The sequence below is a fragment of the Equus przewalskii genome, chromosome X, assembly GCF_037783145.1.
Source record: "Equus przewalskii isolate Varuska chromosome X, EquPr2, whole genome shotgun sequence".
Classification (NCBI taxonomy): domain Eukaryota; kingdom Metazoa; phylum Chordata; class Mammalia; order Perissodactyla; family Equidae; genus Equus; species Equus przewalskii.
Genome location: NC_091863.1, coordinates 73,469,728 through 73,490,678, shown reverse-complemented (window position 1 = coordinate 73,490,678; position 20,951 = coordinate 73,469,728). Strand labels below are relative to the sequence as shown.

Below are 20,951 nucleotides of genomic sequence, written 5' to 3'. Positions count from 1 at the left end.
TCACTTTCTCCTTTTTCTTCTTCTTTCTTGTTTTCCTTTTTCTTCCATCTTCTTATATCATGAACTTACTGTGATCCCCTCCCTCAAAGTTATCTATCTGTCTGTCTGTGTGTCTGTCAATCAAGTCTAAGAGTCAGAAGACCTTATTCTGGTTCCCATTTCTATCATTTACTAGTCATATGATGACAAGCAAAATAGTTACTCTGAAGTGCTTTTTCCAAATATTTAAAATGTAGAATAATAATGCTTTGTTTGTGCCAAAGCGTATTTAATATCACAAAAATGCAGAAATTAAATTATTTATATGTAAAAGTTTTGAATATAAATATGCTAATTTTGGCTTATGTTACTTTATATTATATACATTTTTGATACATTTAATTAATCTTTTCCACCATTGCCTTTATTTTCAGTTAATTAATACAGAATTGTCAATAGCAGGGTCCCTTCATGTATAAATTGACCTATTTTTCCCTAGAATTTTTCTCTATGTCTCCCCCTTCTCTCTCTTTGCTATCAAACTTTTCATATAAATTTTATATTTCCCTATTTAGGATAAGCTATGATTTTGCTAGCCTTGTCTATTCAACAAAAATAGAAAAATTAATATTTAATTAAATTCTCATCCTATTCTGCAAGACAGAGGGTCTTTTAAAATCAATTATTATGGTTGGATTACTTACTTTCAAATTGTAACATTTATTAAAGTTTATGGATGAATCACAACGTGTTTTTTTCTTTCTTTTTATTTAACCTCCCTATCCCCCCAGCATACAGAACACTTTCTTGACAGGACCCTTTTGTAAGTCAAAGCGCACTCAGTTAATGTCACCCATGCCATGGCCCTCTGCATGCCCAGGGCTAAGCTTTGTGTTCCATACTCATTATTTTTAACAAGCAGTCAGGACACTATTTATCCATGGGGCCATACAAATGCCCCAGTACTTTAGGTACATCATATAGTTCACTTTTGGTTTATCACACATTCCAAAGCAGAATGAAATTTTAGAGCATATCTATTTCTAAGACTCATCTAAGAACACCTAGTGAGCCTTTCTGTCATTTGCTGACAATCTTTCAAAAAATTCAAATGAAAACATATTTTAACAAGGCTAAAATTATGCCAGTAGGTTTATTTTCTTTATTTGAATTTGTTAAGCAGTTTTCAAGACAAATTAGAAATTCCTTGGAAGTTCATTAAGCTGCCCTGAGGGAGACATGACAAAATCATTCTTTGAGTAAAGCACTGCATTTCAAAACAACACATTTTTCAGGATGGTTGGGTGGAGAGACTCTATTACTAATACCTGATTTAAATTTGGTAGGGTCCCATTTTGATTTTACTTGCCAATTTTTATTTTCCAAATAAACTGTTTTTCTTTGTTTAGGCTGTGCTGTCCAATATCATAGCCTCTAACTACATGTGGCTATTAAAATTAAGATTAAATAAAATTAAAAATTCAGTTCCTTGGTTACATGAACCACATTCCAAGTACTAAAAAGCAACATGTGGCCAGTAGCTACCATATTGAATAATGCAGACCATGGAATTTCTGTCATTGCAGAAAGTTCTATTACAGAGTTTTTTTGAGATGGTATCCACTCTATCTACTACACAGCTTCCTATTTAAAGTGATAAGCCTCACATTTCTATAGAGTCAAATATTTTAAAGCATCTCCAGAAGTCTTCTACACAGGTGTATCTACTCTCTATTTAGTGCTTACTCTTCTCAGTTTTGCTTCTGTGACATTTATATCATCATCCTCATATTATGATTAAAGAAACTGAAGGTTTAGAAAGCTTAAGCTGGAGGTGGCATGTCTAGGCAGTGATAAGCACACAATTGTGATCCATAGCTTTCTGACTCTTGCATATTTTTCTATTTCATCAGAGAAGGAGATACCACTTCAAGGACCTTACCTAAAAATTCTCATTTATAAATCAGCTATCCCTTCTTTTTCTGTTTTCACTCCTTATACTCACACACAAGTCTGCATTTCACTTGAATTCACTCAAGAGATCTGTAGCCTTCAATTTCTGAATGCATTTATAAACAAATATATCTCCACAACATATTGGCATCAGCTGAGCAGTTCTCCACTATTACACATCCTCCAGGCCAAAACCATCAGATGGCACACATCAAAATGTCGTATTTATGTATTCTTTGAATATTTTTTAACATTGGTCATCGTGTTAATCATAATCTGGCAGTGAATAGTCAGAAAATGACTATAAACCTTTGAAAATTCCTTTGCTATATCTACATTAAACCTGCACATTTGTTCCTTTACACATTGTCCGAGATCATTCAAGTGCATTAAGCTATTTCACAGACCCAAATGTGAGTTTTCTACTATTTTATCTACTATATAGGTAATTAAAAAGAATTGTCCATTCACTTGATAAAAGTGGTCTCTCTGCACGTATTTGGAAGACAACCAAATATTCCATCTATTCTTACCTCTGCCTTCCCCACCCCAAGACCAACATCAAGCCAACATAGGTTCTTCAGATTGACTGAAACTTTTTGGCTAAAAAGCTTACTTACCCTTTACAGTAAGTGAATGTTCTGTGTTTTCAAAGAATAGGAACAAAATGAAAATACTTAACATTAACAGCATATTGGCTAAAATTTAATCTCATTTTGATGACTCAAGAGAAGCTTGAAGATACTGCCTTGACTTGAAATCATTGTGAAAAATATTAGTTATTATTGCATATAAGTGTGGAAATACTAGTAATAAAAATATTCTATTCATCTCCAAAATAAATTTCCTCGGCATCTTTTCAAATGGCAAGATAAAGCTTTCTATCTAAAATAATCACTGAGAAAAAGTGATAGATTTGTGAGTTCATCCTTAATGGTTAGATTTGCTTGTTTACGTCAAGTTTGCAGGGGAGTCACGACTAGACAGATTAAAAGGAAGATATTGAGTAGGTCATCGATTGGTCAGTAGCAGGGCTGAGCTCCTTGTCTGACCTGTATAATAGATTGTTAAGGGAAACACAAACAACTGCTTGAAAATGAATAAACATAAAACGAAGATTCATAAACACCATGCAATTGCAAATTGCGTTAATAAATTTTCTCCACTATGCTTTGCTTAAACTTTGAAAAATTGAGGTGAAGGCTTACCCAAAACTTGAAGTACACTAAGATCCTTTTTTTTTGTCTTTAAAAAATGAGCTATCTTTAACAAAGTGTTTTTAAAACGCACCTTAATTAGTTGGTAGTTTTGAACTCCGTTTATTCCTATGTCAGGATCAATGGCCGCTGGGAGAGCATATCGAGAGTTTATAGCCGAGTTCTCTGGAATTGATATGTTGATAACCGTTGCTGGGAATAATGGTGCATTATCATTTATGTCTTCTATCAGAAAACGTATCTTAACCAGTCTAAATATTTCATCCGGCAAAACGGCAACCTCCACTTCATAAAAGCATCGAGCCTCCACCAAGATACCGGCACATAATTTCTCACGATCAATGCGAGCTCCAGTAGTGAAGATCTCACCAGTACCCTCTTCGATTCGAATCAGTGGCACATCCCCAGTCTTGTACACTAACTTGAACTGCATAGGAGATGTTAAGGACTTGTCTGGTATTAGCGACAAGTTGAGGTCTTTCAGCAAGTCGCCTATCAGGACGTTTTCTGGCATTTCTTCTCGGACGGTGTAGTTCTTCTCCTGGGCGCCAGACTGAAACACGACGCATGCTAACAGGACCGCAAATATATACGTCCCGGACAACAAGTCCATACCAGGCACGATTGTGACGGTTCTCTGTATCAACGCACAGAAAACTGTCAAAGAAAAAAAGTAAGGAAAAAAAAAGAAAGAGAGAGAATAAGAAATTATTGAAGCCAATGATTAAATGTATGTTAACTAAATGCTCAGTTTTAAATTAAGATCAGTAAATGAAAATCATTAGCACAATCAACACTGATAAATAAACCAATGACAGATTTTTGAATCTGATATTATGCCTTTTTACCTTAAGATGAAAGGTAAGTTAAACAAGCTACCTACAGTAATTAAGAGACCCAGAGTATTTATAAAAGTGTTCACCATTGATAAAAGATATGAAAGACAATATTATAATAAACCAAGATAAGTAAAGGTAATAAAAATTTAAAAAAACATTTAATTTAGTAGTTAGGGAAAAGTAAAGGGATATTTGTTACCAATCACAAGAATATGATCATTATTATTTGTTATAATATGGCTTTCAAATGCAATTCTTCTATTGGTAATGAATGTTTTATGCAATGTTCAATGTGTTCATTTCTGGGCATCAAAAAGTAAATTCCATCTAGATAAAAGGAAAACAGAATCATGACATATGAGGGATTCAGTACGTTTGGATTAAAGAAGAAAAGTCCTTTGAGCGAGGAAAGGGGTTGATGTGACAAATGCTTAAACATGGGAAGAGCTGTAAGTGAAAAGGAGATTAAAATTTTCTTTCTTTGGATGAGAGAAACAAGAATAGGTATAAGAGTCAGGGAGGCAACCTGCAGATACACATAAACAACTGCATATTAAACAGACTGAGAAAGAAATGGTTTTCAGGAGATAGTGAATTCTATCTTTGGAGGTGCTGATATAGGAGCTGGATCACCAGTTTAAATCTACATGTTTATGATCTGGTAAGCAACATCCAAACATTCAATGGAAGAACTGGACCAGAAGACATCACAACTCTGAGAATTTATGTTTATAGATCGCAGAGAGTAACCTATATGAAAACGGCTTTTCACATCTACAAACTGACATAAGAATTACTCAACTACAAGGAGCAGCCTGATTAGGGTTTAAAAATAAGAAAGGCATTTAAAAACACTTTACTGAATTAAAGCAGTGAGTCAAAAAATAGTCTCTCTGGCTGCTTTTTTCCCCTCTTGCTTACTATTTTTCACTGACTTAAATCTGTCAAATTATGTCAGTTCTCCAGTTCTGATAAAATTCAATAAGGAATTTTGATTTCTTTATAATTTGCAAAATGTTTGTCAATTTCCTTTATTGATTCTCAATTTGATTTGTTTGAGATAATCTCAATTTGGTATATTAAATGTATTTTAATATCTAGTGTCATGGAACACTTGAATGTGCTTCTGAATGTTATTTGTAGGTAATATGTCATATAAACCCAAAACAAAATTTGTGTCACACTGCACTAAACCCTATCAGATGATATATTTTTATAATTAAATAGGATTAATGCAACTATCAATGCATTCAGAAGTTTTAAAGATCAGTTGACAGATGGTCATTTAAAAATACCTTACAGAAATCTATCAATGCACATGGGTATCTAGTTAAAGAAGCTCCCAATATTTACTGGGAATCAATAACATTAACAAAATTTTGGCAACGGTTCTGAAAACAGGAAGACTCATGAAATGATATAAAGAACTTTCTATGGATATTATAGTCTGATTATGCCCAAAAATGTATCATATTAAATAATTTTACCACCAATAGCTGTGCATCTGCATTTTTAAAAAATGTGCATATGGACAGGTCGGAAGACACAAAGTGGAGAAAAAGAAACTGCCCTATCCGCAATCAGTATTAGAATATATGCATTTGTTGCAACAATTGAGATAGTTTAAGTCATGAATAGAACCAACTAGAAATCAACTAGAGAAACTTGAAACATCTCATTTTATAAATTCTTATTACAGAATTTAAAAATTATATAGTATGGGTCCAACCACTTTCCTGTGTTGAGCAGTTGATGCCATTTATAAAACATTTTAAGCATAATAGTGAGTAATGTTAATGCTGAAGACATTCTCTGTCCTAGTAAACAACACAAAAAGACCATTGCCTGTGGTATTTTTAGCATCATTTGCTCAGTGATGAGCATTGGGATTACATAATATAGAAACCTCAAGATTCATTCCCCTGTGAATTACTGACCTTATACTCATTTATGAAGGTGAGAATAAAATACCTCATTTATACTTACTATAAGTTAATATGCATACATATAGGTGTGTCTCATACATTGTGAATCTAGGACATCTAAAAGAATTGAATGTCTATGTGTGTGATTATAAATATCATGCAAACATAAGCAAAAATAAAAATAGGACAGTGACAATTGGAATTAAAACTACTACCCGATTCTTATTTTACCCTTAGGTATTACACATTATTACAACTGGCAGAAGAATACTACAGACCATTTTTAAAAACATTGCATACATGTTGCAATATCTCTACACGAGAGGAAGAATTAAGAAACTGACCTAATTCCAAGCAGTCCCTCTCTCCCAATCCATTCTAAATCTGTTCTACTCCAGCTTAATAAGATCACCAAATAAAATATTTTAAAATGTATTTCATCACTTGCAATTCTTTTCAAAGTTTTAAAAACCAGGGAAAAAAATGGGGAGAAAAAAGACAATGCCCTTTCTAAAACGTAAGCAAATATACAAATTGCAAACCTAGAAAGAACATTAACCCTTTAGGTAGTAATTAGTTTCGTGAAGGTTTAGTCACTTATTAAAAAATGTTTATTAAGCAATTTTTATATGCCAGGCACTGGTCTAGCCACTTAGAATAATCAGTGAACAAAATAGACAAAAATCCCTGCCGTCACAGACTTTATACTTGATAATATAAATACGCCACAGTGTTTGGGTTTTTTTACTGCAGTCACATTGGATTATAACATTATACAGCTTTCAGATGTACAGCGTAATATATTTCAAGTTCTGGGTAGATTACATCATGTTCACCACCCAAAAACTAATTACAGTCCATCACCACACAGCCACAATGTTTTTAATTCAGTGTTTAACCAATGTATATCAAAGTCAACTCTGCCTCTTTCTGGATGTAAACACGCATGATTGAATAACCTCAATCTCCAGATTTTGATTCCAAACCCTACATTTATCACTTGAAAATGTATGTTTATCTTTAAAATTAAAAATATTTTCCTTTAAAAAACTGAGTTTAATTCTTTAAATGACCAATTCAGGAAATTAGCTACTAAATACGGATATGAGGAGTCACTGCTTAGTTTTATGGAAGCATGATGAATTTAACTCAGATAAGTAAGGAAAATATTACTAAACACATACCTTTACTTGGATCTAATTTTCTCTCTCATAAACAAATGATAATATAACTTTAAATTTCTTTACTTTTCTCTCACATTCCACTCCTACTATAATCTAAGGTTAGTTTGGAAATTGATAGGAGAAGCACAATGAAAGCAGACACAAAGAATTAAAATTTTCTACAAATTTCAGTAGTGCTGGTACTATTTAAGCGATGTTTTCTTTAGGCAATACATAGTGGCTGGGTAGGCAACAGTCATAGTTAAAGGGACAGAATCATGACAATCAGAGAAAGCAAAAGCAGAAACAATAAGCAACTCTGAAATTTTATATGATTATAACAACTATGTGGTATATATGAATGGTGCAATAAGCACAGGGGCGCATATATCTTTTCAAATTAGTGTTTTCACGTTCTTCAGGTAAATACCCAGAAGCAGAATACCTGGATCATATGATAGTTCTATTTTTAATTTTTTGAGGAGTCTCCATACTGTTTTTCATTGTTACTGCACCAGTTTGCATTCCCACCATGAGTGTATGAGTCCCTTTTCTCCACAACCTCTCCAAGACTTGTTATTTCTTATCTTTTTAATGATAGCCATTCTGATGGACGTGAAGTGATATCTCATTGTGGTTTTGATTTTCATTTCCCTAATGATTAGCGATGTTGAACATCTTTTTGTGTATGGGTGGGTTTGTCATATACGGTCGTCAATAAACATTTCTTAAGCACTTATATGTATTTAGCACAGTGCTCATGCACTGCTAAACTAAATAGAAAAGTATACTGATAAATTTGGTACGTATTTGAAATAATTCATTTGCATTCAGAGTAGAAAACTACACTATACAATATTATTGATCTATACAGTTATTTCAATTTAAAAAATATTTTTATGGAAGGTGACTTTTATATCTAAATTTCTGTTTTTGAAGAGCTATATTTTTAGGTATTATGTAGGTTTTTACACATAAAAGCATTCAGTTTTTACTGCCCATTTTTCACACTTTCAAGTATACCGGTAATATTGAAATAGGACCCAACAGAGCTTCTCTAAAATTAGGACTTCTCAAATTTAGCAAGGTGTTTTTGAATGCCCAAATTGAAGTTTGAATGATAGTATTACATTTATATTTGGAATTAAAATGAGTTAAGAGAAAGTTGAAATAATAACTTACTACAGGTTTGAGGGATATTGTTAAATTAACAACACATTTTCTTGTTATTAACTTAGAAGAAAGAAAAAGGAAAAATAGTAGAAATATTAACATATATCATTTGTGTTTGTATGAGCTATTAGTAAACATATTTGAAACGTATCTGTTATAGCCATGATTCCTTCATGAAAACCAAACTGAACCTAGAATATGGATTTATTGTACAAATTAAGAACAGACAAGAAGCAGCGTTTAACTCATAAATGCTAATTAATTTTTAAAGCCAAAATTCTGCATAATTATTTTTATACCCTAAATTAAATGTATCAAAAGATGGCCTGTATATGAATCATTTATGGTTCAACTGTTTTTCTATCCATTTATTCATCAATGTTTTCATTTTTAATTTGTCATCCAGCTTGTTTGGGTTTTGAGCTGATACGAAATAAAAATCACAGTGGAAAAAAGGGAACACTCATATCCTGCTGGTGGTAATGTAAACTGGTGCAACCTCTATGGAAAAGAGTATGGAGCTTCCTCAAAAAATTAGAAATAGAACTATGATATGATCCATATATTCCACTTCTGGGTATTTATCCAAAGAATATGAAAATACTAATTTGAAAATATATATGCACCCTTATGTTCATTGTAGCATTATTCACAATTGCCAAGACCCAGAAACAACCCAAGTTCCCATCAGTGGATGAATGGATAAAGAAGATGTGATATATATATACAATGGAATACTATTCAGCCATAAAGAAGAAATCTTGCCATTTGCAACAACATGGATGGACCTAGAGGATATTATGCTAAGTGAAATAAGTTAGGCGGCAAAAGCCAAATACCATATTATTTCACTCATGTGTGGAAGACAAACAAACAATAACAAACATATAGATACAGAGAGTAGATTGGTGTTTACCAGAGGGGAAGGCTGGAGAAAGGAGGGAGAAAGGAGTGAAAACGCACATGTGTATGGTGAATGGTGATGGATGGCAACTAGACTTTTTGTGGTGAACAAAATGTAGTCTATACAGAAGTTGAAATATAATGATGTACACCTGAAATTTATATAATGTTACAAACCAATGTCACCTCAATAAAAAAAAAAAAAACCCAGCAGAATTCCAATTGCTGACAGAAGAGTTGTTCTTTACAACACAAAAAAAGAATGGAGGCCAAATACAAAAGTAGCAAATGTCTCTTACAAGTGGATGGGGAAAAATCAAAACACTAAACTATGTCTATAACACGATCCCAATGAACGGAAATATAGATTATTCCATAATCTATATGGGGATAGGGCAGGGTGGATCAAAACAAAACCTTAATAAATTATCTCTGGAAACAAAAAGAAATGTTTATTGAATTTTTGGGTTTCCAATTTTTTTGTTTTGAACTTTGTTTTAAAGATCATATTACTACAGGGACTGGCAAGAAACAATAGGAGTGATATACAACTTGGAGTGTTCATTACTTTGTGCATTTTGTTTTATTTGAAGATGTACATTTTTCTGAGTACATTTCAAGCCCCATCTTCTCTTGTGGGTATTTCTTTACAAATTACTGTAAGTTGTTCATAGGCAAGCATTTTTCCCAACTATAAGTAAACAAACTATTTATATTAATTAACTAATTCTGTACTTTTTCAAAATATTTATAGATTGTTCTTATTTAAAATTGCTTTTTCTTTTTATCATGTTTCCCACTTTGGATTACCACAAATCCTACTTAGGTTTCTAAAAGAATTAAAAGTGATTCTTTTCATCGTTAGCCCTCATTCACCATACTCTTCTTTCTCACTACAATTAAAGAGACAGTCTTCTGTCTACACAGTAATAGACTAGCATATTGGAAGAAGAATTTATGCTACCTTTTTATAAATTAAGCTGTCCATTAACATCAAAATGGCTTTTAGTAACTGCCAAATGGGAAATCAAGAATATACAAGTTCCAGGGGCCAGCCCTGTGGTTGAGTGGTTGAATTTCCACGTGCTCCACTTTGGCAGTCTGGGTTTGTGGGTTCAGATCCTGGGCACGGACCTACTCCACTCAGCCACACTGTGGAGGCGTCCCACATACAAAACAGAGGAAGAGGTGTTAGCTCAGGGCTAATCTTCCTCAAGCAAAACAAGAGGAAGATTGGCAACAGATGTTAACTCAGAGAAAATCTTCCTCACCAAAAAAAAAAGGAAAGAAAAGAATATACAAGTTCCACAGAGTTGGATACAGTTTTGTTATTTGGACTAGCAAATGCTAGCCAAATCCTAATTGTGGAATATCCATGAGATATTTCATTTTTATGTTTAAAATAATCATCTTCGTTTTTCACTGTGAGTGCATGTCTTTGTGTACATGTGCACAGACAGTTTCAATGAAAAATGCCAATTGAAATGCCATTATATCAAACAGTAGTTGAAATTGAAGTGGTGTGGTCAGGGTCACTCTCTATTAAGGCAGTCCGAATGTACACTACTTTCACGGTGTCTCACACTAATGCATATGGAGGCCAAAAAGATATCTTTATTTAGGCATTTGCAATCATTGTTATTTGTATTAATTTAGCTATTGCACTGCTTATAAAAAACATAATTTGAACTTTACTTATTTATGAAGGTTTGCAGAAAAACAAATTTGTTTTCTGAAAATTAGAGTTCACACTGGTTTTGAAAAGCAGTTCACCAAAAAAGAAAATAAAGATATCATTCTTTTTATTAGAGGCTCAAATTATTTACGTTACTTTACTTCCCCCCAAATTTTTGAGATTGTTTTTAATTTTTTTTTCCTTTTTCTCCCCAAAGACCCCCAGTACATAGTTTTATATTCTTAGTTGTGGGTCCTTCTAGTTGTGGCACGTGGGAGGCCGCCTCAGCGTGGCTTGATGAGCAGTGCCATGTCCACGCTCAGGATTCAAACCGACGAAACACTGGGCTACTTGCAGCAGAGCGTGGGAACTTAACCACTCGGCCACTGGGCCGGCCCTGCAAATTTTTGGATTTTAGAATTAGAACTTGCACTGTGATGATTTCAACTTGAAATGGAGTATGTAATAGGTGAAAAATGGCCCATTTTCCCATTTTGGGTAAATTAGAATTTCTATATAGATGATAAGTGTATAATATTGTCCTCAAATTTTCTTATTATTCCAAGAAATATTAGAAATACTGAAATATTTTATTTTTTTTCCTTTTCAAAGATATTCAACTCTCTAATGGAGATTAAAGAATGAGCTATCACAACTAGAACTATTTCACACTTGCTGTAACTGTCACTCACTCTAGGAAATTGCGATCACATGCTGCATTAATTCTTCCTACACACTGATAACACTGGAAAATAAAGGCCGGAGCGATTCATGACAAAATTGCTTGGTATCAGGACTTGATGTCATAGATGGCGTTAAGAAAAAAAATTTATAAGCAAAAGGAGATTATGCCCTCAAAAGAAGAAGTCTCTATTCTACTCTATAGTCATACTTAGACTACAAGCATTGGGAGTTCTGCAGCCCATGTCATCTGTAACTATAAAAATTAAATTAAATAAAAAATTCAATTGCTTAGTTGCACTAGATATATTTCAAGTGTTCAACAGGCAAATGTGACTAAGGGCTACAGTACTGGACAGTGCAGATCATAGAACATCTCTGTCATCACAGAAAGTTGTGTTGGAGTGTGCTAATCTAGAGCAAGAGGAAAATAATCTTGAGTTGAGCATGCACCGAGGAAAGTGGAATGATGGCTGGGGTACCCAATTCATAGGCAGGGGCCAAAAATGGATAAAATGGAATGATGCAGTAACATTTATTATTGAATCATTTAGGAATTAATACTATTTTACAATATTAAATCTTGAAAGTATTAGGCAGTGAATATTTTTAAGAGATTGGTAACTTGTTAATTCAAGGAGAAACAATCAAATTACCCCTCAATTCAGATTAGAATTCATACTGCTTGAGATCCTCTGAGAGAAAAAAATGTGCAGTTTTATAGTTATAAGTAAATAGTACCTTAAAATAGAATTATTTTCATAAAACATTATATGATCTCGATAAAACCTATGAGAAATGCTATATAAACAAATGTACTGTATCTGAGACACTAAAATTATGAAGAGGTAATAGACCAATACAACTACCCATTAGATGGTTTTTAGTATATTGGGTAGGGTCAATAGAAGTGTGGGGTACTCACCATGTTCTCCTGATTTATCACCATCAGAATCCTTATACTGATAGTATGAAGAATATGATGCATGATAGAAATCACCAATTACTCAAGAACTTCAGACAGGAAACTGAAGGGGATAGTGCAAATATCCTAATAGACAACTGTGTAAGTTTGTCTTGCTTTATAATATCAGAAATGCATGCATACTGTAAATAAGTAACTGTAATGTAGAACCATGCAATGCAAGCCACTGTTTTCTAACATATCTAGTTATCATTTCACTCTCAATCTTTCTCTATTGTCCCCAGGTCCACATTGTTCTCTTCCTTCTCTGAACATATAGGCAGAGCACTGATATACGTTGCCTTCTACAGTCTACAAGTTTCCTCCTATTTCTAATGGTGTGCAGAATTAACCCTGGACCTCCAAATTCTACGCAGTGCTGGATACAGTCCTGATAAACGTTGCTGACTTTGTATTATGTATATATATATATATATATATATATATATATACACACATATATATGTATTATGTATATATATACACATACATATGTATTATGTATATATATACATTTTAATAAAGAAATAATATTTAATAAATAAAAGGCTCTGAGTGTTTAAAAAACTTAGACAAAGTGAGTTAAAGCATTAGTAAAAGCCACTGAAATGGAAATGGAATCCTTCAGTTTCCCTATGCAATATTCAGTCTTGCTCCTAGTCCCATTTTTTCCCTAAAATTCCTATTTCTTATGAGTCAGCTATTCTCAATTTTAATGTTATTGTCTTTTAATTCTATTTTTAAAAAATGGACAAATAAGAGCAATGTGTTGACAAAGATCTAACATTCTAATTTCATTTAAATTCTTACATGATGATTTTCAGAATTCATTGTGTTATACAAAAAACAGCAGATTTACATGGGCATTTCGTGCATTAGGTATTGTTTTTTAACCTTTTCCATATCCGCTATACAATGTCACTCTAATTGTTTTTCATTTACTTGTACTTCTTTCCCATGGATCAATATGTTAACATGTCAATGGTGAAATATGCTCTCATTTATAGGGCATGATTTTACCCAATATTATTTTCAAACTAGCAATTGAGTCCAGAGACTAAAGCAAGCTAAAGAAAATAAGACTTTTATTTCTGTATTGTGTGTCATATTCATGAGAAAATGTAAAATCAATTTTGCTTATATGGTCATTATCAAGAATATGAAAAAATAATCTGTTGATAGCTAATTCCATCATACTCGCAAAAAGAAGCCATTTGGTATAGACATTGTTTAAATAAACTTTTGGGTTGACCTTCTAGTTTTAAAAATAAATGAAAATTTCTCCATAAACAGAATAAACTGAGGGACTCCACATAGATTCATTCTTGCAATTGTCTTAATGACCAATACTGATGACTTCAGACAAATCATTCATTTGAGAATTCACATACATTCTAGCAAGATCATTCATTTAAAGCTATTGCTGAAAATATTTGACATGGAAATTGAGACAATCATTCATTTCCCTACTTAAAAATCAAAGTCATAAAAATTTTTATATACTACGTAAAAATAAAAGTCATAAAATATTATATTCAATTATAAACTGCCATGGCAAGATGAAATTAAAAGAAATTTTTATTTAAGATTTTGTTTCATGAGCCATGGAGACAGATTGCCTAGTTTTGAGTCTGTAATCCACCACTTACTAGTTGTGTAACTTTATGCAAGTTTTTAAAATTCTCTGTGACTCAATATAAAATAGAGATAATAATAGATAATAATAATAATGAAAAATAGAGATAATCAATAGTGTTATTGTGAAGACTAAATGAATTAACACATATAAAGCACTTAGAACAGTTCCTGGAACCACAACATTATTGTATGTGTTGATAATTGTTGCTGCTGTTACTAAAGAAAATAAATAACAGTGTTTGTATATCCTGCACTCACAATGACAGATACATGAGTCTAATCCTGTATAGGAAAAAAAATGAACTTGAATTCTAGTATTAACTCTGCCTTTAAGTAGCTATCACTTAGGACAAGTCATTTAATCACTCTGTGCCTTATTTTCCTCATTAACGTAAGGAGCATTGGGGTTCATCTCTAAGATCCTTTCTTGTTCTAGCATTCTATGATTGAAATAAGCTTTAATCATAAATCTGTGATCATTTGCATAATGAATCTCAATTATGTGCAATGCTATAGCTTTAGAGAATTTTACTTCACCATTCCATATGTAAAGTCAAATTATCTTATTGTCATCAACTGCATATTTCATAAAATTTTAATTGATTTAAAACTGTATGCTTTGTTTTTGGTAGGTAGTGATTTATGGCTGTTTCTAGCTTGGTAACAAATAACGTTATATAATTTGGAATGGAAACATTGTTTTAAAAGAGTGTTTTAATGACTATTTGCCATTTTCAAGGTTATTTTGGTAATAAAATTTCCCCTCAAAATTTTATGTCTTGGGCCAGTCCAGTGGTCTAGTCGTTAAGTTTGGCATGCTCCGTTTCCACAGCAAGGGTTCAGTTCCTGGGTTCAGACTTACACCACTCATCTGTCAGTGGCCTCGTTGTGGTGGCAGCTCACATACAAAAAAAAAAAAAAAAACAGGGGCTGGCCCTGTGACACAGTGGTTAAGTTCACTGTGCTCTGCTTCAGCAGCCTGGGTTTGTGGGTTTGGGTTTCCAGCGTAGACCTATATCATTCGTCAGTCATGCTGTGGCAGTGATCCACATATAAAGTGGAAGAAGATTGGCATGAATGTTAGCTCAGGGCTAGTCTTCCTCAAGCAAAAAAAGAGGAGGATTGGCAACAAATGTTAGTTCATGGCTAATCTTCTTCAGGGAAAAAGAAAGAAGATTGGCAGCAGATGTTAGCTCAGGGAGAATCTTCCTCAGCAAAAAAAAATATGTATATATATAAGTCCTGATAATATTTTCAAGAAGGATATATTCCAATGACATTTAACTTTCCATATTATTATGATTAGTTTTGAAATGCTTAAAGTGACCAATTTATTCCTTTGATGAAATAGGAAACATATATTGACTCATTGGATGATGAGTTTACTTAATATTTGAAATTTTTAAGAAGGAGTATAAGTTAGAGAAAGTGTGGAGTTATTTTAATTGGATAATTGTAAGATATCTTGAAGCCCTGTAATCCAGCATGGTGTTGAAAATACTGAAGCAAACACATCTTACAAAATCAAATGATTTTTGAAATATTATTTCCAACTAAAATATATCATCATGATTTTGTATTGAAGATGATAAAAATTCAACTTCTGTAAAGTTGATCAATTTAAAATAAAAACATAATTAAAACCTGTTATAGCTGACAACTACAACATTGCACCTTCAAAATTTTCCACTAATTACAGCTGCTAATTTTCAAGAGGCACTGTTAAAGTGAGTCAGATTGGACATAAGGACAGCATCTCCACCTCTTTTTTTAATTCAGAAGAAAAATTTTTTTAAACAAAATATTTCCAAGTATATTGTCTATCCAGCCAGTGCTTTTGTTACAGATTGCTTTTTCTTTTTTTGTTGTTGGAAAATAAATATTATTTTGCAAACATTATAAACAATAACTGAAAAAAAACCACCAACAACAAAACTGAAAACAAAAAAACTACCTGTTACCTATTAAAATCTGTAGACTCTAAACTCTGAGGCTTAGCATTCAAGGTCCTTAATTAGTTCCTTCTAACGTATGCCTGTCTCATTAATATATAATCCATGACCTCCCCTCTTCAGCCAAGCCAACATCCACTCTCTAGCCATACTATTTTCCACATCTTCTCTGGTCATCCAAGGTCATCATCTTCTTCAAGGCATTTCATAACTCATTTCTTCTAAGAAACTTTCACAGATTAACATCACATGGGGAATATCCGAATAAGCATAAGAGTAAGAATAATGTTAAATGTAAGTGCTTAAGGGAACTGTCGTTAAAATATGACAACTATGGAGAAGGCAGTTGGCAAAGTCCTGGAGCAATGAGTTTTGTTTAACTTTAATTTGGAAAATAATCTTATTAATAATTGTTGTGTATCATGTGCATTCACGCAGCACATCCCTTACTCATCTATTCTTTCTCTTTCACTCTTTAAAAGGTGTCCAGATTATTGTTTTGAACTGAATGTCTTGTTTAATAAAAATTTTTACCTTGGTTTAATTTGGCTTTGCTATCTTAATGATAAACCGATACTAAGAAAATAGGGACTGTGCTTCCTAATTTTTTTGTAACTCTGCCCTACTATCCCAAGTTCCTTTGAAAGCACGCCTGGTACAAATATCAGGTCTTTAAAATGTTGTGTGCATGTTAAGAAGCAATAAAGAATAAGATTAAATCAACCTGCCAATGATTAAACTACAAACTGTCTTATTCATGGCAGTTTGTAAACTCAAGCTGTTGGCAAATGTAGTAATAATGTGATGAGCTATGTTCCAATATCTGTAAGGGGCTTGAATAATTTGGGAAAGACTCTGAGGCACTAGAAAAACTTTGAGGAGCAGAGGATTTGGAAGGGGCTGTGGAAGAAACTTGAAAAGACTGGGGGTACTAACAAGAGACAAGGAATGATTTTGAGGATTGGGATGAGCTAAGAGAATAAGAAGTACTCATCGAGTCTAGGCAGGACAAGGAGGGACGGAAACTAACCGGGAGAAATTGAGGTGAATAGAGATGAGGAAACTAAGGAGTGAGTAGAGACTTGGAAAAATTACAGAAACTCAAAATGACAGTGAGGAATTTGGTGAAACTGTAGTGGAACTTAGAATGACTTCAATGAATGGCAGACTTGAGGGACTGAAAAATACAGGGAAGGAGTGGGGAGATTTGATGGATCTGGGAGGTCTTAGGCACCATTGAGAGTGGACTTGAGTACCTGAAGAAAATGATGGGGCGAGAGAGAGGAGGAGTGGAGATAATGGAAGAGAATAGCGAAAATAATAACATGAAAAGTAAACAAAGCTTGTTTAAATCTTTTCTTCCCTAAGTAAAGATTAAAGTGCCTGAGGAATTTTGCATTGACGAGAACTTTTAAGATATTTATTCTTATAGCAATGTGGGGAGGGGGGCACATATTTCACTCTTTCTTTGTGCCACATGGAAGAGAGAAACTGAGAATGGGAATTTGTAACAAAGAACTTAAATACATTATTTTAAAATATAAAAAATATTGCATTATTATGTCACAAGTACCGTGAGAAGGTTGAGGGGCTACACTGGAAGAGAAGTTAATCACTGTCTATAAACTTCAATGATTTTTGAAAAAATTAAAACCTCCCATGACACTTTGAACATTATTTCAAATTTTGTTTAATTAAATAGAATCTTAACTTTTATTTACTTAAATGGAGATTGAGAGGATGGTTTACTAGCTTATTTAATCAAATCATCATCCTACCAGTGCAAGAAATTCCATATATTTATTCATGAGAAGAATCTCTGGTTTGCTAGTTTTGTATATATTTTGTTAAGCACCTTCTACGTATATGTACCAGGCATTGGAAATGCAAAAATAAGGAAGAACAGTCCCTCTACCCAGGGTATTCATAGTCCACAGAAGAAATATTAGTCTTGAAAATAGGTATTTCTGTAATTTATCGGTATATGGATAACTAATGGTCCTAAGGACATCTCTGCATGATCTAAAAGGGCTTTTAAGTCTTCATAGGTTACAATCAGTAGGGTGGTAGTGTTGTATCTTTTCTCAGAATTGATTCTCTAGAAATTGATAACACATTGATGACATATGTGGTTCATCCACACGAAGAGAAATATTTACTATAATTTATGGGATCTTTGTTGTTGTTTTACATCTCTCCCCACATGATATCAATCAGTAAATTGGAATATGGCCTTCCTTCCCCGCCCCCATCCATTCTGACTGTTAACACTTTAAGCTTTACGCAAATCTTTTAAGGAAAAAGAAAAGTTAAAACACTAAAAACGGGAATTCAGATAAAATTTGTACTCCTGAAAAGACCCAGAGGGAGTGTGACTTTTATGGTATTTAACATATATAAGACTCACCTTGAAATATCTGAATTAAAACCCACTTTCGTACAGTCCTCATAGTGCTCTGCAATCAGCTGTGGGGTGGAGGATGAGAAGAGGGAGGGGAAGAAAAAGATCTTTGCCTCCAGTACAATGAAATCAATTGAACCTGAATAAAACAGATGCGCTAAAAAGATGGGGCTTCACTAACCCAATGCTAGTCTAGGTGGGAGGTTACACAGCAGGACCTCCAAGGTCCCTTTAGTTTCAGGGATGCAATGATTCTGTATTCCCTGACAGATAAAGCAGCAAATCATTCACGACTCTGATATATAAGCACAAAATATTCTAGGAATTCAAAATGAGGAAAAGTCACTGTTACCCTTATTTGTCTGCTACGGGAAGCTTACATAAAAATGTCATATCCACTAATCAGGCTTTCCCCCTTGGACTGTTATAACAGGTCTGTAAACCAAACATATAGAACTGGGAATCTGCAGTAGATTTATGAAACAGTAGAATGCACAGATTCAATGTGCTATATATATGGACTAGGTGTGATCTTAGCCCCACTGGCTAGTAATATTTATTTCCTGAAACTGAGGGAAATGATCATGCCTTGAATATTAATCACATATTCTATCACTAAGAATTCATAATTACCTACATATTAAATTTAATTTTCTTCAGTTACGAAACTGATCTTAGCTATAATGCTTCTTGATATTAATTCATACTATCTTAGAGGGGACTTTCTAATTCTGTAAGGAGGATAGCAAAACATTGTCTCACCCAAGCTTGTCAGCTTCTTCACAAGACTATAAAGTTGAGAGCAGCTGAGGCAAGACCTCTCTGGCATGTGATCTGTGGAATGCTTCTTACTCACAAAAGGGTTTTCCTGTAGTAGGTCAAACACTTCGAGTTGGATTTCAAGAAACCACAAATCTAAATTCAACAAGTAGACAACATATGACAGAGGTCCGTCATTACATGGAAGGATCCTCCAATTTGCTGTAATGGCTACAAATCAAGAAAAGGTTAATGATTTTTGCACAATTTTAGATTTTGGAAAAGGGGAAGGAAGGCATAGAAAGCTTGTGATTTCAATAGGATCTTATGGATCTCTCTTGGATTAAAAAACAAAAAGTCCACAATACTTTTGGAGGTAGGGTATGCTGGAGAGGTATTTCCAGGCTTTAGAATAGAAGAAGCTTTTAAAATTTTGGAAGGCCAGCCTACACTGTTGCACTCTTAATTCTAATTAAGTCAGATCTGTTAAAGAATTTAATGTATATTTATGTGGAAATTATGGTAATTTACTACCTACTTATATTTTGATTTATATTGGTGTTGCAAAAAGTTATAGATTAAATGAAAATGTGATCAGAATGGTATTGATTATAAATGTTCCTCTTTGGGAGAAAATTGTTTACATTGTAAATGACTGTAAATTATACTTTTTAATGTGGGAAATGAGAATCCTATGCTTTGTTGTTTTATGATTATGACCTTCCTAGAATTTCAAAGACATGTTTCTCCTATCCACTTCTCCATCAAAACTTTCTAGAGTAGTGCTATCCAGTAGAAATTTCTGTGATGATGGAAATATTCTGTATCTATCTACATGATTTAATATGGTAGCCACATGTGACTATTAATCACTGGAAATGTGGCTAGTGCAACTGAGAAAATGAATTCTTAACTTTATTTAGTTTCAATTTAAATTGCCACATGTAACTAGTAACTACCATATTGGACAGCACAGTTGAGAGGTAGTTAATATTCTGTATTTAATTTAAGGTATGCATAAATTTACTCAAGGAAAATGTGTTTTGTTAGGATACTCCATCCTCTTCCATCCATCCATCCAGCTGATCTTCAATTTTTAACCATCCTCACTGTGTGAAACACTGTTAAGTTTATATAATAAAGGAGCTTTACACTATCTTAAGTTTATATAGTGGGGAAGATAAGAAAGACTTGTGCAAGATTAATAATACATTGAATAGGCTAAGTGACAAAGGAAAGAGTAAAGTGTTGTGGAAGTACCAAAGAATGAGAACACTTTTGGAAAATGGGATTAGAAAGATGCTCATGTAAAAAGTAGTTCTGTAAATGTTTCTGATAAGTGGTTGCAAGGTATAGGAAAAAAGTAAGGGAAAGAGACTGCAAGATAAAAGTCTGAAGTTTAGTCTGGAATGTGAGGATAAGGAAGAAGGAATACTTCAAGGCGTTTCAAGTCTGAGTGACTGAAAATGTCAGTGCCAAGAACACATAAGGTAAAGTCAGGAGAATGAACATGTTTTGTACGACAGTGTTGAGAGTAAATAAGAAAATGTATTTTAATCTAAGATCTCCATAAAAGTTATTTGATTTTAAAAATTTATTTGTTGTAAAAGTTAAGAGAGTTAAATTTTAGCCATTGAACTAACTTTATATGTTAATTGTAACTGTACTAATAGTAAATAAGATCAATATGAAGGTCAGATATGCTTAAAGAGGCCTCTAGTAAAGTGTG

General features: G+C 33.2%; 1 protein-coding gene across 8 annotated transcripts in view; it reads right to left on the bottom strand.

Annotated features, from left to right (window-relative positions):
* PCDH11X (protocadherin 11 X-linked) overlaps positions 1–20,951 on the bottom strand; it is a 666,144-nt gene that overhangs the window by 615,622 nt on the left and 29,571 nt on the right. For 4 of the 8 annotated variants that reach the window (XM_070606660.1, XM_070606661.1, XM_070606662.1 and 1 more), the window contains exons 2-4: positions 19,226–19,378; positions 18,470–18,528; positions 3,223–3,806 (exon numbers count right to left, since the gene is read on the bottom strand). In XM_070606660.1, the coding sequence (XP_070462761.1) occupies positions 3,223–3,806; positions 18,470–18,512 (627 nt within the window). In that variant the 5' untranslated portion in view covers positions 18,513–18,528; positions 19,226–19,378. The remainder of the gene's footprint in view (positions 1–3,222; positions 3,807–18,469; positions 18,529–19,225; positions 19,379–20,951) is intronic. The other 4 variants (XM_070606664.1, XM_070606665.1, XM_070606666.1 and 1 more) reach the window with 1 other exon arrangement.